General features: G+C 41.8%; 1 protein-coding gene across 1 annotated transcript in view; it reads left to right on the top strand.

The window, feature by feature from the left end:
• The window catches only part of LOC119404483 (importin-4), a 142,453-nt gene that overhangs the window by 44,875 nt on the left and 80,300 nt on the right, over window positions 1–17,278 (top strand). Inside the window, exons 9-12 of the mRNA XM_037670995.2 lie at window positions 2,557–2,658; window positions 6,051–6,134; window positions 10,889–11,035; window positions 16,665–16,718. Coding sequence (XP_037526923.1) covers window positions 2,557–2,658; window positions 6,051–6,134; window positions 10,889–11,035; window positions 16,665–16,718 — 387 coding nt within the window. The remainder of the gene's footprint in view (window positions 1–2,556; window positions 2,659–6,050; window positions 6,135–10,888; window positions 11,036–16,664; window positions 16,719–17,278) is intronic.

Consider the following 17,278-nt stretch of genomic DNA (forward strand, 5'->3'; position numbering starts at 1 on the left):
TGGAACGCGTTGTCTTTTATACATCAGTCATCGAACCTTCAATTTCTATCACTGGTGCTCGCGTAAGCTCTCGAATAAACTTGACTATTCGCATCCTGTGTGTAACTTAACAGAATGATCTCAAACAATTGCGAAGCTTCCCAAAGGTTGCGCCGCGGTCTGCGCCGAGCGCTGCTAACAATTTTTGTAGGTGAAACTTGAATACGTCAACATTGGGCTTGTGTGAATATTTGAGCAGTTCGAATATTTGAATGAATATAACAGTATTTGAATTCACTTTGAAATGAATTTAAATTATTCTGAATTTCGAAGTATTCGAAATGAACGAATAGACATATATAAACTGCATATAACCGCCTGTAAAGGTGGTTTCACTGCAGTGGAGGTGTGCTGTACAGCAAATACACCTATCTGGGGGAAATCAGCAGCGCCGCGCGAAGCCCCACTTCAAGGTTAACCCTTTGTAGGCTTGCCTATATTTTTGACACGGTGATATAAAAACCGGCTGTGGTATATTGATATAAACTACGAAGAAATAGTATAAAACAAATTTCATCAATATCAAGCCAGGAGTTTACTGAAAAAAAGTGGGACATATATGTCCCACTGACTTATGAGAATGTTTTCAAAAAGTGGGAAAACATTGTCCCACTGTCTCATGAAGGCGCCATCTCGCGATTTCATCAACGGGTATTTGGGATGAAACAGCTGAAGCAAGTGGCACATAGTATCGCTTCTCAAGTTGTGCAGAAGTTGTGCGGACCTCATTTCTAGCAGTAGAACATCACCTGCACCTGCGCCTCTTTTGAGCCTTCATAGCGCTGTGGTCTGTTCCTGTAAAGCTTACTTCACCGCATGCACCAACCATTTTTTTTTCCATTTGCCTGTCCTGGCTTTGGCTGTCGAAATTGTAGAGTACGGCTGTTTCCCCTGAATATATGCCTACTTTTCAGGTGGTATATGATATCAAGAAAAATATTTCCACGCAACAATATCCGCAATTACGCTGAGGGATGAGCGTGGCAATTTCGCAGGGGATTGCGTTTTGATGCATTTATCGGACAAGTTATTTCACAAATTTACAAAAACGTGATGACTGGAAGCTAAAATGGCCTCTCTGAAAAACCAGAAAAAGAGGAAATTATCCGGCATTTTGATTGGTAGATTCTTTCTATCTGAAGAAGGGGAAAATTCAGAAGCTATCTAAAAAAATTGATCGAAATTCAACGCCATTGTAACACTGATTCCGCCCTTCGAAAGCGGGATAAAAGAATTTCCCTCAAGATTACGAAGATTTGGGTAAGATACGAGTGACTTAGCATTGCGCTAATTGCAACGGGTGACGTGGGAGAAAAATTTTTCTGCATACGGAAAAGTGGGACGTGTGTGTTCTGCTGTCGCACAAAAGGTTAAATGAACAAATTACCCTCCTATCGATTCATCATTTTTTAAGTTTAAAAGCTTGTTATACCGCCTTACATGCTCTAAGTGTAGTCAATTTTAAGACCTACCGTATTTTACAGGTTATCACTTAAATTCTCCCAAAGGTCAAATCCTGCTACTATTAAAAGTTGCTTCCACTTTCCTTTGAACCAAAAAGAATGGCGTTTGCACATGCCTTGTTTCAGTTTTAGAAAATACTGTGCAGGTTACTTGGGTCATGAGAGATATGCTCATTTTTATTTATAATATGTGATATATACTATTTGAATTCGATTAGAAATTATTCGACCAAATCACTGTTCATTTCAAATTCGCTTCAAATCTAAAATTTACTATTCGCACAAGCCTAGTCAAAATAAAGCAATAAACACACATGGCATTACAGTTAAAACGGTACGATTAACATCCCCTATACCTTCCTTGGCTTCGTTATCTGTTGGTTTTCATTAAGTTTGTATCAAACAAAGAAACGAGCCCTTCAGATTCACTTCTTTCATTCATGTAGCATGATGCTTCATAAATGCTAATTATTACATAGGTAAGTCAAGAACCATTTTTTTATCATATCACAGAAATGTGTGGTATGTTCAGATTCAAATGCAAAATTGGACAAACCACGACCCTTTTAACGCCTAAAAGCACATTAAGGAAGTTTGTGCAAATTTTATTCATTGTTATCGGACATTTGTCCAGTTGTCTTGTCAAGTACTATACCTTGGCTCACTAGGATGTATGTCCGCAGGACTCATACATTTACTGTGCTGCGAAGAACTACTGAAATGCAGTATGAGTTATAATACTAAGAACTATGTAGTGCGCAGTGGTTCTTGTCCAAATGCCTTTTTGTCTAGAGTTTGTCATGCTTAAATTTTTTTCTTCACGTTCAGTGCTATTGTGCATGTAAAATGGTTCACTTTTCTAACATTAGCTAATGCAGTTTAGCAGCATTATCTACCATACTGAATGTTGTAATAGTTTCATGTTAAACCTTTTAAGGAAAAATGCACTTTTCTTCAATAAATTGAAAGGAAAAACATTGCCTTCCTACTTTTGCATAAACATGAGTTAAAATGTGATTATTCTTTTTCTCATGTTTTTTTTCTATGGAACCAGGACAAGGCAGTAGAAGCATTGGAGCTTTTTGATGAACTCATTGACTCTGAGATTGCCATCCTTCTGCCTCATATTAGGCCACTGATCAAGCTGTGCTTGGAGGTATGTCCATCTGTGAAAGGGTGCTTTCTAGTACTATAATGTTTGTGTTTGTCCTTGTTTTTGCAGTGTAATTTAGTATTGCATCCCTGTTAACTTGCCACTTCTCTGTGATGTGGACAGTTGGAAATTCCCATGCACTGGTTTCAATGGCTTGCCCCAATCACAGTAAAACCTTCTTATACTAAAATTGTATGGGTGGGAAACCTGCACTTGCTTCTTTAGTATATTAGAATAGTGCATTATCTTGTCATAACAGAACAGCTCATTATGAAAGGGAAAATTGACAACCACCTAGTTTGCAGCACAAAACCACAAGGAAATCCATACGGATTTCTTAGAAAGCTTCTTAGTTATTAAAAAATTTGTCCTGGTCTGGGGATCAAACCAGGGACCAATGCACCGGGGCCAATACCGAGTGTGTCCATATAATTTTGATCACAATAAGAAGCTGAAGAGTGTTGTACCTGAGTTCTTAAAGGCCATCTAATATCTGGGGAATAGAGATTTAGAGTTTTGTGTACATTATAAGTTATGGCCTTTTTTACCTGAATTTAAGATGAATAAACTGTTCTTCTTCCTAACTGCTTAATAAAGCAGTGCATTTCACATTGAGACGCATCATCAGATTTATCTTTTTAAAGATCATAGAAACTGATGTTGTGTTTGAATGTAAGTGCAGAAAACCTTCCTCTGATTGTTGCAGGCATGTACCAAACTGAATATCTTGTATAGCCTATTTCTTGCGCTTCTTTCATTATGCCTTGGCTTGTTCCTGATCCTTTAATTTCTCGAAGCCATCACCTAGGACACAGCAACAGCAGTAAGCTGTTGCTTGAGTGCTCTTGTGCTTGGCCGTTTCATGCGTAGCATTGCTGGGACGTCTAGTGAGTGCTGCATGCCACACCCCGGGAGGCGCTTGCACTTCCATTACCATTGTTAGGGAGCAACAAAGCAGGTTATTCGCAATGCACCATGTGCCACACCTTTAAGTTTGGAGTTGATGTAGCTCCTTAAGCTTCAAAATTAGCTTCATGGTAGAATGGTTTCTTTTTGTGGAGAGAATCCAAATGTTATTTCCTACTGTGCTGGATTTTCCTCTCGCTTTGCTTTTTTTTTTCTCACTGTTTTCCTTTTTTTATCCAGCATGCACTTGCTAATCATAAAGATAACATGATCTACAGTACAGTCCACTGTTAAAGGGAACACTCAAGTGAGCACCTTTCATATTGCTGGCCCACGGAATGCAAGTGTACATGGTAACTTTGCTTCATGCACAGCGCTAGTCTGTCGATAGGAGTCAGAACTGTCAACCACCAGTAGTCGCAAGCAAATCTAAGCCACGATGCTTTTCCAAGGGAGTGAAATCTAGACTTGCACTTCACACAAGTGTTCCCTTTAACTGTGGACCCGTCTCTACACTTAAAATAAATAGTGTGGGTGCCTTTGTGTAAACAGCTGTTTGTTAAAGGGAAACAATGAATTGGTTTAGATTGATAAAGTGTACTTTGAGAACTCTAGTGTCATTAATTTCACCATCATACGTTTATTATTAGAGGAGAAAATGAAGGTATAAAAGTCCCATTCTTAAATTTCACGCCGAAATGTCCACGCGTGATGTCACAGATTTGAAACTGTATTTGTTGTATTTTGGTGACATTGACTCAATGAAATTTCCTGAAAATTGGTATGTTAGGTCTATGGCCCCCTCAGAGGTCAATGTACTTCATTTTTACCAATTAGGAACTGCATAAGCCCCAGTAGACACTGTTAAAATCTATAACGTCATGGCATTTGGTGCATGAATTTCAAGGTGGCATCGCAACCCGCATTTTCTTCATGCGCATTTTCTTGCTTACCAAGAGTCTTCTCGCAGCAAGCAAGGTGATTTTGTTTTTCTCTTTAGTGTTGTTTTTCTCTTTAGTGTCACTTTAAAGGGGCCCTGCAACACTTTTCCAAGTAACCATCGAATGGCTTCATTAAAGGAGTTTATTGCCTCATGAATCGACCGCCGCAAAAATGTTTAAGACTCTGTCAAGTACGAGTGGAGTTACAGAGATTTGTCACACACTGTAATTGTTTTCTCTCATCTCTCGTCCTGACGACCATGCTCGAAGCTAAGCAGGGAGGGATGGCACGAGGGAAAGAAGTGACGTCACGTGCGCGTCGTGATCTTGAGCACTTTTTCTTCTTTTTTTTTTTATTCGAATGCACGGCTTACTTTCGGTGTGATTGCAAGTGCGAGTGCGGACACGTGGCGGCCTCACACGGCGGCCTCAGTAACTGTGCAGCTCACAATGCTCAAATCAGCCAATGGCCATGAATTTGGGTATATGATGCGGTCATTTGGGTATATGGCACCATATCTTAAAAGAGGGAACAATTTCTAGCTGACTTTGAAAATTAATTCTAAATTGCAGGCCGCATGCTGCGCTATAATGTTTGGCTCGCGTGTTCTCAGAAGCCTCGACTATCGATCGGCAGCGTTTTCTGACCATGCTGGGAAAGTTTTTCTGGGCCCCTTTAAGGTAAAGAAGCTCCTTGTGCCAGTTTATGAAGACATACAAAAACCTTTTGTTATACTGCGTCCGCTTGGGTTTCGTAATGCGCGAAGGTATTTAGTTATTTGTTAGCTAAATTCAAGTTTTGGTTTCATATCTATTTTAGCCTTCTAGTTACATTCCTAGGATCAAGAGCGAAAAACTTGTCGATGAAGAACCACACTGATGAAAGGGACAAAGGTGTGGTTTTCTGCTCTTGACCTTAAAAATGTTACACCAACTAGCCCAACTGTTCACTCTTCTGGTAGCAGTTCACAACGACAGGAGTACTAAATGTGTGCTTTTAAACAGTACACTCAAACCTCATTATAACAAAGTTGCATCTGCCACGAAAATGCTTTGTTATACCCAAAAATTCGTTATAAATGTTTATTTGTAACACTGTATCTATTACAAGACTATTCTTCATTTACTTTGTTATAACCGATAATTCGTTATATCCGTGTTCGTTATATCGAGGTTTGAGTGTATTTCGCTTTCTTTTTACTCAGTGAGATCTTGAAAGTTGGTTTGCTCTGTCTGCTTTTTTGTACGCTCCGCCATCATTGTCATGCTGTTGTTGTCATGATGACGTTATTGTAGCATCTGGTTGGAGTAGTTTTAGTATAATTGCAACAATTTTGTGCAAGTTAGGGCCATTAAAGGAAGTAACCGCTGCCGTAATAAATGAGTTCATAGCTGGAGGAGTTACTGGAGTTAGTGTACTTTGTGAGGATCTATTGAAGTGTGTGAGGTATCATATAGAATAATACAATGCCCTCATCCTTATTCCATTTGCCTAACTCTCTGTATATCACAATGAAAGTGGCTTCATAGTAGTGACTGCCTTTTCAGATAGCTGGTGATGTGAGGAAGGGAGATGTGCTGCGTGTCCGAGCCATGTCTGTTCTCAGCTGGATGATCAACGTCAAGAAAAAGGTTCTTTTTTCACATCTTTTTTTTTGGTAGTGTAACTTCAGTAATTCAACTTTAGAGAGATAAAAAATTGTGAATGTTTCTTTCTGACCCTGCAGCAGGAATTTAAGTTCGGCAAATGCACACTTAAAAATGCATAAAAGAAAGCGTGTGTGCGTGTGTGTGTGTGTGTGTGTGTGTGTGTGTGTGTGTGTGTGTGTGTGTGTGTGTAGGCGGGGGGGGAGGGCTGCAGTAGGGAGACTTGTCTATGTGGCATGTCTCACTCCAAATATTTTTCACTGTCAGAGTGCTTCCTTTGAAGATTTTATGTGCATGGTCAGCAAACTGGAAGTTTGTGGTCTGTGATGAGCAGCAAACATGCATATGCCTACTGCAGCAATGCAGTCAGTAGCAAGGTGGTTGTGCCTGGACCTTGCAAAAGTGCTGGAACACAGGGCCAGTTTCTTAGAGCTTGTTTAAATACATCTGTATGCTGTGTGGCAAAATATTTTAGGTTTTTTTGATTACAGGTCACATCGACATAGTTTTGCATTATATTAATGTTCCACATTTTGCGATGCATTGCCGCAATGTGTTCTAAATTTTTTTGAATTTTGCTTATCTTAAAATTCCACTGAGCTTAAAAGTTGTTGTATGTGAAAGTCACACATATACAGATATGGTATAGTTAGGCTGTCTCAGTGGAATGAAATTCAATTCCACGAATCTCCAGTGTAGTGAATGAAAATCTATTTAAAAAAAAAGAAAATGAAAAATCTACATGCACGTTTCTACCTTGAGCGGCAGTAGTTCACACCAACATTGCTGTAAACTGTAGCCATGTTCTCTCTTTGTATGTTAATACTGGAAGACTGCGCACTGCTGTTGTTAGGTACAGTCATGTCCCTGGCAAAACTTGGTGACAGACACCATGAGCAACCTGTACAACATGGTCTACTACATAAATTTGAAATTTATATTCTTTTCAGTGTCCCTTGTAGTCTGCTTCAGATATTGTGTTGATATAAATATAATTATGTTGCTCAAGACAGTATGAGCAAAAATTATTGTTGTACTACTTCATGTTTGTTTATTTTATTTTATTTATTTACATATACTGCAGCCCTAGTTTAGGGCTATAGCAGGAGTGGGAACGTAATACAATGGTAGTAAGGTAAAAATGCAAGAAAATGCTAACAGAAGGATGGAAAATTGGGCGAGTTGGTATACTTGCATGATCAAATGAAACAGTGCAAAAAAACATAGACCCAGTGGAAGGAATGTAGAAAAAACAGGGCAAGTGCTGGCTCTAAACTAAATTTATTAACAGAAGAAACGTGACATATATACACCCAAAACACGCAAAAATTAGCACATACTTGCTTCATGTCTCCATTGAATTCGGTTTTTAGTGTTCTACAGCTAGCTGTAGTTGGAACAAATGAGGCATAGAACCAACCATTCTGCTTAGCTGAGTGGCAGGCATCACTAAACTGTTGTAGCAAATCTGCCCCAGGTTTTGATCATGTCACATGTCATATGCTGAAACAGTTACCCTCTAAAACACAAAGAAACCCTCCTTTTCCTCTACAGTACTGCTATATGGTCTTCCGACGAGATCCCCTCGGCTTGGAAAGAGGCTATTATAATTCTAGTTCCAGTTCTGAGACCGGGCAAAGATTCATCCTCTGTTTGAATTTACAGACCTACAGCATTAAAGGGACCAACAACTGATTTTTCTCGACCCATTTTTTTACGGCATGACAGAAAGCTCACCCTTCGCAGTGTTTGTAGCTGCAGTAGTTAATCCCAAAAGCACGTAGTTATTTTGCAAGCAGTATTTTTCGATCTGAAAGGCTCTAAACACAGACGCACCCTTCCTCCAGCAACGCTGAGAATTGATAGCAATGCCGCCAGCGCTTCTCGCGATTTGTGAAAGCTATCGTCGTTCTGATTTCGCAAGAGTTCCTGTAAACTATGCTTAACCACCTTTATTTATAGCTTTTGAACTATTTTTGAAGATAACAAGCTCTTGCAATGAGGTGATGTGGCATTATACACCTTCCCTGTATCTGTACCGCGTTGTGTGCGCATGCGTCCAAGGTTGCCTGCGCCGGTGTCATGGGTGGCTTTTCCCGGCGTCGTTACTCTCTCGACGCACGAGCCAAGCCAAGTCATCGAAAACGTCACTGCGCATATTCATTCATTCATTCATTCATTCATTCATTCATTCATTCATTCATTCATTCTCTTTATTTTCCAGAATAATTTTTCTCTTTATTTTCCAGAATGCGCGGCCGCGCCGAGTACCAGCGTGCGTCATTTCTGAAACGAAGTGTAGATAGCAAAACTATGTCGCTCCAAAATCTTAGCGACCTGGAAACTGCTTGCACGGTTGCATAAGCACGCTGAAAAGTTGCTCAAGATGCGCCTGCGAGCATGGGATCATTACGTCACGCGAAGGCAGCGCCACTTTAATGCATACTACTAACGCAGGCCTACATGTACATTTTTATGGAGTAATACCTTTTAATATGAAGAAGAGAACAATATTTTAATACTAACAAACAAATCGTCGACCGCGTACAGCTATCAACGGTCACGTGGCTGGGTTCATCAGATCATTCATGGTTTTGCCGCCAGAGGCGCCACAGGTCATTTTTCGCGACTTTCAATTAAGAAATAAAAATATAAATTCATCTCTCACGAGAAAAACAGGGTTGGTTTGAGTCAGTGCGACGGACAATCTTTCCATCAGTGGGGTCATCTCATTTCATGTTCTGGGCAGTTGTCGGTCCCTCTAACAAGTTGCTTCTGTAAACTATTTGAAAAGATGATAAATCGCTAGCAACTACATTTACTCGAATCAAATTGCTTGACTCATATCAGTGCAGGTTTCGAGACGGTTGATCCACCACTGACCATCCCATACATACTGGGGCACACATTCACGAAGCTTTTATTCACAAGCAGTTCTTTCTGTGTTCCATGATAGGGAAAAAATGTATGAGGCTATTTTTGCTGAAATTTCACCAATGAAAGTAGGTTTTATGCTGTGGATAAAGCATTCTTTTCATCTTTTCTCTAGTTAATGAAATTTCACTGGTGAAATGTTTCAATATGCTTGCATGTTGTAACTTTTCAGCTAAGCTGCAAACGATTATCTCATTGCACCTTCTAATTGTAATAAGGGCCGGCATAATGTATAGGTGCCTTTTGCTGGGTTGTATTCCTTTGTTACTGTCCATTCTCCACAACTTGCTGTCCTGGTGATTACATAAGCATAGCACCATTCAGATCAATGATGAAGTCTGAAAAGGAAAAGAAGCAAAATGGCTTGATGCACTTCCAGTGCATACGCGGAAATGGGAACTACTAAGAGAATAAAAGACAAGACTGGACGAACACTGGAAATGTATCAAGTGTCAAAATTCTGACTAGCCCACCTCTGCCACGAGAATCGGAATAAATTTACATTATCTTGACTTAGGTGTGTTCCTAATAATAATAATTGTTGGGATTTAACGTCCCAAAAGCACGATGTGATTATGAGAGACGCCATAGTGGAGGGCTCCGGAAATTTCGCCACCTGGGGTTCTTTAACGTGCACTTACAGTGGAACCTCGCTGTTACGTTCCTCACTGCTGCGTTTTCCCGGCTGTTACGTCGTTTTCCGCCGGTCCCGGCATAGCTCCCATAGGATACAATGTATTGGGAACCCCGCTGTTACGTCGTAACTGTCGGACCGTTCCCGTATGATACGTCGCGAAGTGCGCTCGGAGCCGACCGAGTGACTACCAAAGAGAGCGGCCATGATGCATTTTCACGCAGCTTGGCCTCGTTTGACCGTAATATTAGCCGCATGAGAGGCGCAAGCAACAGAATCTTTCAATTGATGGAAACAAAAGCATGGCCTTCGAGATTCAAATTGCAAAGATGGCGTCTATGACGTAACTGCTCGCGAAAGCAAGGCCTTCGAGATTGGCATTTACTATTGACAAAACCATAGCCTTTGAGATTTGTATTGCACAAACATGGCGTGTATGACGTAATTGCTTGCGAAAGCAAGGCCTTCGAGATTGGCATTCACTTCTGCCATCGTGTTGGCGTAGACTCATCATCATCGTTAAATGTCGGAGAACGGGAGGAGTTCCAGCTGGTTGGAGCTCGCATGGTCGTGCGTGTGCGCGGTCGGTCTCGCCGCGCCGGTCGTGATTGCGTGTGCTTAGTTCTTTCATGTCTACAGCTGTTGGTGTTAAAGAAATCACATACGTTGATTACATTTCTGTGGATGAGGCCGTCCTAAGCTCCGCGTTTCTATCCATCAACTAGATCGCGGCTGAGCGCGCCAATTTTCGTGCTGCTCGTAAGAATTGAAATAAAATTCTGTACCACTAAATATTTTGCCGTTTTTCCTGTTTTTCGGCTCTTACGTTTCCCGTCTCTTACGTTTATTTCCTACGGTCCCTTCAAAAACGTATCAGCGGGGTTCTACTGTATATCTAAGTGCACGAGCCTCTAGCATTCTCGCCTCCATCGAAAATGCAGCCACCGTGACCGGGATTCGATCCCGTGACCTGCGGGTCAGCAGTCGAGCACCATAACCACTAGACCACCGCGGCGGGTTTAGGTGTGTTCCTTAGTCAACCCTACCTGAAGTAGCGAGCTCAGCATATAGCAGTGCATTCTCTTCAAACTTATATCTCTTCTTCCATAGTACTTTTTTTTTTCTCTTTGAATGAAGGGTTTCATTTTTACTCGGTCCCGTTTGTGTGCAGGCAATTGTGAAGCACAAACTGATTCCTGAGCTACTGGATGTGCTTTTTCCAATCATGGAGGAAGTATCACCTGGTGACCTTGACCGAATTGAAGATGAAGAGGAAGATGAGCATTCCTGCCAATCTCCATCATCCTGTGCAGCCCAGGTACACAGCATGTCTGGGAGACAAACGGAAGCGTTTTATGAATGTGCAGTATGTTGTACTATGGTATATTGCCAAATCAATGTACCTTTCATTGGTTAAATCATTACTTTACAGTTGTTGTGTTATCTTCTTACTATTAGTATAATACAAGTAGTAACATATTTCGATGTGCAGCAAGTGTGTGCACAAGCTTACAGTCAAAATGTTCTGGTCGTTAAGTTGGCTACACGTCTGACTTTATTCTTCGTCTGATAAGATTTTCCTTTAATAAGGCAGTGAACTTGAGAAATAAATTCCAATAAACACCTGCACTTTTTTATGCAATGTAAATGCTTAAAATCAAAAACGTAATTATACGCAAAACACAGGCATTTATGGTAGAGTTTTCTCAGCTTTCACGAATACCTAGATCTTGAATTTATTTGTAATCATCTGCCACGGTGGTACAGTGATTATGGTGCTCGGATGCTGACCTAAAGGTCGCAGCTTCGATCTCAGCCATGCAGATCGCATTTCAAAGGCGCCGAAATGCTAGAGGCCCGTTTACTGTGAGATGTCAGTGCATGTTAAAGAACACCAGATGGTTGAAATTTCTGATGCCCTCCACTATGGCATGTGTCACAATCATATCGTGGTTTTGGCATGTAAAACCCCAGATTTTATTAATTTAATTGTAAGGCTCCATTTCAGTAATAATAATTGTTGGGGTTTTGCGTCCCAAAACCACACTATGATTATGAGGGACACCATAGTTGAGGTCTCCGGATATTTTGACCATCTGGTGTACATTAACGTGCACCTAAATCTAAACACATGGGCCTCTAGCATTTTGCCTACATCAAAATGCGGCCGCCGCAGCCGGGATTCGATCCCGCGACCTTTGGGTCAGCAGTTGCACACCATAACTACTAGACCACCGTGGCAGGTTTCATGTTTGTAACGTACATCTGATTCAAGCTCATTATACTCTCTGAAAGCCAGATCTGAAATGATGATATCTCTGATTTACCCAATATACTTTCTAATCTTACACATTGATATCATCGGAATAAAATTTTGATGTTTTTTTTAAAGAAAAAAAAAACAAAACAAGTATTATGCCTGTGACAGGCTGGTGAAATGTGTTCTCCTTATTATGATGGCTTGTCAGTGGCTGGCCATGCGTATAAGTGGTATGGGAGCAATTTGTACATGGTGCATGTGCTGTGCACTGTCACGTACATGCAACCCTGCAATAGGTAGGATCACACGGTATCTGCAGGCTGGTTTGCTTGCTACTATGTAACCCAGCCAATTTGCTTGTCAAAACACTGCACGTACGTCTGAAATAGTTTTCTTTGAGGAGTACAGTTGCTGACTGAATTTTCAGACATAGGAGGGAGTCTCAGGCCCAAACACTTCTGCTGTAGGTTCAGTCTATCCCATTCGTGTGATCTCATGCTTGATCACTGGAGGTGGCACATACAAGCATACCGACAGAAAGCTTCTCTTGACAGCTTCACTAGCTGTTTGCAGATTTTCTTAACAGCTGCACTGCCTAGTTTGCAAAACCTTACCAGGCCTGCTTCGTTGGGAGTTGGCAACCAGAGTTGCAGTTTGGTGCCAAGTTGACATAGGGAAAAATTTCCTCATAGTTGCCATGTCTGCAGCATCACACGCTGCATCATGCCCTAAAAATTGAGTGGTACTTCATGCAGCATCTGAAATTTCATTTGCTGTTGCAATCATTCTAGAACGGGGGTTCTAAGTGTGACGGCATGGGTTTGATTCCTGTCCCTTATGGCCACATTAATCTGAAGTACCCTGCTACGGTGTTCCTTATAATTATATCGTGGTTTTTAACACATTAAACCCTTAAACTTATTTTTTTTTAGGTAGGTAGATTTTGTGCTTTGTGAAAGTCTGAAAAATCGGTTGGCAACTGCATTTGATACGTTTACTATCGGAATACAGCAGAATTACATGAAACATACTATACATTAAAATGTATGATCTGAAGTTTCAATTTACCAAGGATAAAGTCAACTGTATCCTTAGAGACATGGACCTTTTAGTTATCCAGCGAGGGAGGTGCATGTACCCAAGGTTTACTCAATCTATAATTAGGATTATGGTTTGTTGTAAAATGTTGGAACACTGCATATACCACTGTCTAACCCTAAGGCAGGGATTCTCAAACCTTCTGGTCTTGGGGAAACAACGGTTTTTCCAGAGTGCCATGGAACTGCTAACTTTTTCATGTATTTTAGCACTAGAAAAATCACAATGAGCGGAAGGGTGACGCTTCTCAATGCGCGCAACCACAGTATTAATGCCATCGCATTGGCCTGTTATCTTTCATCTCGAAGGCCATCGCTGTTGATATGAGACTCGCGATAATGCGTAGATATAGTGTTCTAGAAGTTTGTAGTGCGCTCACTGAGCGGCGGAGCGTGACGCACTTCATGTCGCCGCCGACAGGCGGCGCGGCTCGCAGCATCACCTGAAACTTTCCGGCGGGTTGCAGGGCGCGGCTAGCGCGCGTTGCTGTTTTGCGCGCAAGAAAAGTCTATGTTACGGTGCGCAACTCACGGAACTTCTTTCGATGCAAGTTTTCTGTGTATTGTGAAATAAGTTACTGTCGTTGTGACTGATTTACGGAGGGCGGGCGATGTTTGAAGCGGCTATTGCATAGATGAATGCTCCTCCACGCAGCCGCTGCAATAACAGGGTGTGTAGTTGGGGGCGTTAGTTTTTTTTTTTTTTTTTGTCCTGATGATCGATACAATTTTCAATGCACTTTCGCCACTGTAGCGATTATAGCGACTTCACTTCCGCCTTTCGAGCTCCACTATGCCGAATATAAACAACGCCTCATTTTTTCATTATTTTTTTGCATATATATGAGCTGGTTTGTGTAACTAACCCACTTAATGTTCTTTTTTTTTCGCGAAACAATAATGGGCGGAATCACTAGGCTTCATAATAAATGTATCCGCACCGTACTCTTAAATTTTTTTTTATTTGCAGACGTAGATCGTACAAGGTTACCAAAACTGCAATTGGACTCGTATGCCCAATAAAAAAAAATATTTATACATAGTTATTATGAGTACATAACAAGTAACATGCATCACGTGCGTACACATATTTTTATTGCACCGTAGAATTGCACCAGTTCTTCAGCAGCGCGAATAATTAAAACAGGACACAAAGAAACACTCGACAGCGTCACGCGCTGACAAACTGATTTTATTTACACAAAAGCCTGCCCATGTATGCGGAAATGTTTGCCATATCACAATATGGATTAACAATGTGGAAATCGTCACTCGTGGTCGAACAATAAACAGTTATGCAACAAACGTGTATGAACATCTGCTAATCGACTACGAAAATGAAAAATAAAGGACAGCAAGAAACGCCCGCGATGCTTGCAGTCGACAGCCGACGACAACGTCGATCTCTTTGGACCTCCCCCACTTCCTAATGAGAGCTACTTCAGTCCCCCTCTACACCTCCTTTTTCTGTAAGTCTCTGTCCAGCCCGTTTCATCCGTCAGTATAATTCTGTGCTTAGGACTTCGATAACGAAACAAGCAGCGACGTACCCCTGACCTCCCCCTGCCCCCCCCCCCCCCCTTTTACCAAAGCACGAGTATATGGTTTTGTTGTCACTGCCCTCGCGCGTTTTCTTGCTTTTATTGCTGTCGCACTTCACTCTGCGGTCACTCCTAGCTTCGTTGGGTCCAGCTGTTTTTTGTTGTCAAACGCTGCCCCAGAAATTACTCTGCACGTACGCTGCATGCTCTATGTGCACGACTGCCGGAGGCTGTAAAAAAGCGCGTCCCTCCCGTCCAGATGCAGCGGCGGGCCGTCTTTGAGACAGTTGCGATTTGCGGATAGACACAGATGCCCGGCACGCGTAGTGCCGACAAAGGTCCGTCAAACGAATGAACGGCGTGAACATGCGCTGCAGGGCACACACAAATGGAAACAGCAGCTTCAACTACTTGGGTCAGTTTAAAAAAAAAAAAGAATAAAACGCGCTCGACCCCCTCCCCTCCTCTTTTTTTTGTGATCTCTTCTTGTGTCATTGTGGTGACCCTCTCCCCGCCACCAACCCAGCGTTTGTTGATACCCCCGCAACTGCAGCGTAACCAGCCTAATAGCGACCAAGGGGACGCGCTTCGCACCTCGCAAGTGTTCAGGAGAAACTGGCGGCAGCGCCCCTGGCGGGCGCTCAGGCTGTCGACGCGGAGAGGGCCGCGGCGGCGCGGCCCAGGGATACGGCAGTGAGCCCACTGCCCCATTCTAGTACACTGTATGCGTAGATAAGGCTAGCGACCCCCCCCCCCTTTTCTGCCAGCGCCCGCTGATGCAAACAGTGCATGCTTCAGGCAACGCGCGCCGTAAGGAATGTGTTCACGCAAATGAAGTGCCAGACATACAAAAGCCTGTTTTATCTTTTGCATAAAAAAAAAAAAAAGCATGACCGTCGCACTGTGCAACAGCCATCGATACACCGGTCATAAGGCTAAGCCTAAATGCTCATGTAGCCCACGGCTGGCATGAAGGGATGCTTCTTGCATGTATCAAAGTGCTCGTTACACGTTTTCTTTAGGAAACCAATGTAGGGCAGTGGTAAATCAGCGTGTATAAAAACTGAGTCACGTGAACGCCGGCTAATCATGAGCCACGAAACGTCCTATGTGCCTGTTAATGTCGTTTGAACAGCCAATATCTTCCATATCTCGACTTGCAGAATTACTGAACTGATCCCCGCGGCGTACATGTTACGAACTGTGCTCACGAGCAAGCATGAATTACCAGAGCTCCACGAACTCTGTCACCGCGGGTTCACAAATTGAACAAGTTTCATGACGTGTTCTACACGACGAGTCTTACTGCCGCTGCCACGTGGGTATCTCGCTACCTGTAGACTTCGGATATGCGGATGCGACGTGCGATGGCTTCGTTAAATGCAAAATTTCTTGCAGATTTTCTCATTGAAGTCGTAAATTAAGTGCTGATGGGTGTACAACGAGATCAGGTCGTATTCGTTCCGACCACTCACAAAACCCTAAAATGCCCTTCACGGAACCCAGTTTGAGAACCATGCCCTAAGGCACTCTCACAAACCATAAGATCATTGAGATTAACACAGACTGCTTTGATGGTACTCTAAAAAAATGACATACACACCATGCCATTCAACCTCCTTTTCAACAAAAATAATTAGATAAATGGGTCTATGTGGCAGCTGCATCCAATAACCATGTGGTACCTTGCCATTTTGTGGATGCCCTTTGCCAAAATGTGGCAATTTTTCCACACTAGAGCACATACTTAAACAGAATTACTGCTTAAGTGGAACAGTGGTCTTTTGGTTGGTTTTGTGTTTTGGTAAGGCAAAAAACTAATCGGTATCAAAATTTTTGCAGCTCTCTGTACATAGAACCACAGAACCAAGAATAAAGCATGAACATTGTGGCAGAACCAGCTAGCTCACCTAAGAACCTAAATGAATAAAGCATGGCCAGCCAAATTCTGTACTCACTTCATCATATCCATGTTTTTTAAATTTAGGTTTTTCTGAAGATATATGGTTCGTCTGCTTCTTTCTGTGACATGGTTCCTCATGCTTGCAGCTTATTGACACCATGGCCCTCCACCTTCCTCCAGAAAAGCTGCTGCCTCCTCTGGTGGGTCCTCATCATTGTGAATTCTTCTGAATGAAACTACAGTAGTCAACTTTGATGTTCAAAAGTATTACATGATTGCAAACAATGTTGTTTCAAGTTACATTGAAATTGAATATTGGTAAAAAAATAAAGTGCATTATAAAGATTGAGTAGAAAATTATTTCAAAATGAAGTCTTAATGATATTACAATTTTTCTCATCACTTCAAGCCTCCATCTTCCCCTGAACTTATGTCTTGTTTGCATTTCTGCATCAGGGGCATTTTTAAACGGGTTTGGAGTGTTTGAAATTATCATTTTTATGTCAAATGATAAAATACGAAAGCAGGTATTGATACTTCACTGAGTTATACAATAGTAGTAGTATCACAGGAAAAAAAGAATGTCTGAGGTGTCTAAATTTTCTAAGGAGATGTTTGTGAGCATCTGTGTGTGCCCAATGTTTTTGTTATTGAGGGCCATTCTGTTTGAGTGAAATCCTCTAATAGCAGAGCAGGCAACTGTGGGATCAAACAAAGCATACTATAAGATAAAAACCACATCCTATAATCGTGGTGGCCT

This window comes from Rhipicephalus sanguineus, chromosome 1, assembly GCF_013339695.2.
Source record: "Rhipicephalus sanguineus isolate Rsan-2018 chromosome 1, BIME_Rsan_1.4, whole genome shotgun sequence".
Lineage (NCBI taxonomy): Eukaryota > Metazoa > Arthropoda > Arachnida > Ixodida > Ixodidae > Rhipicephalus > Rhipicephalus sanguineus.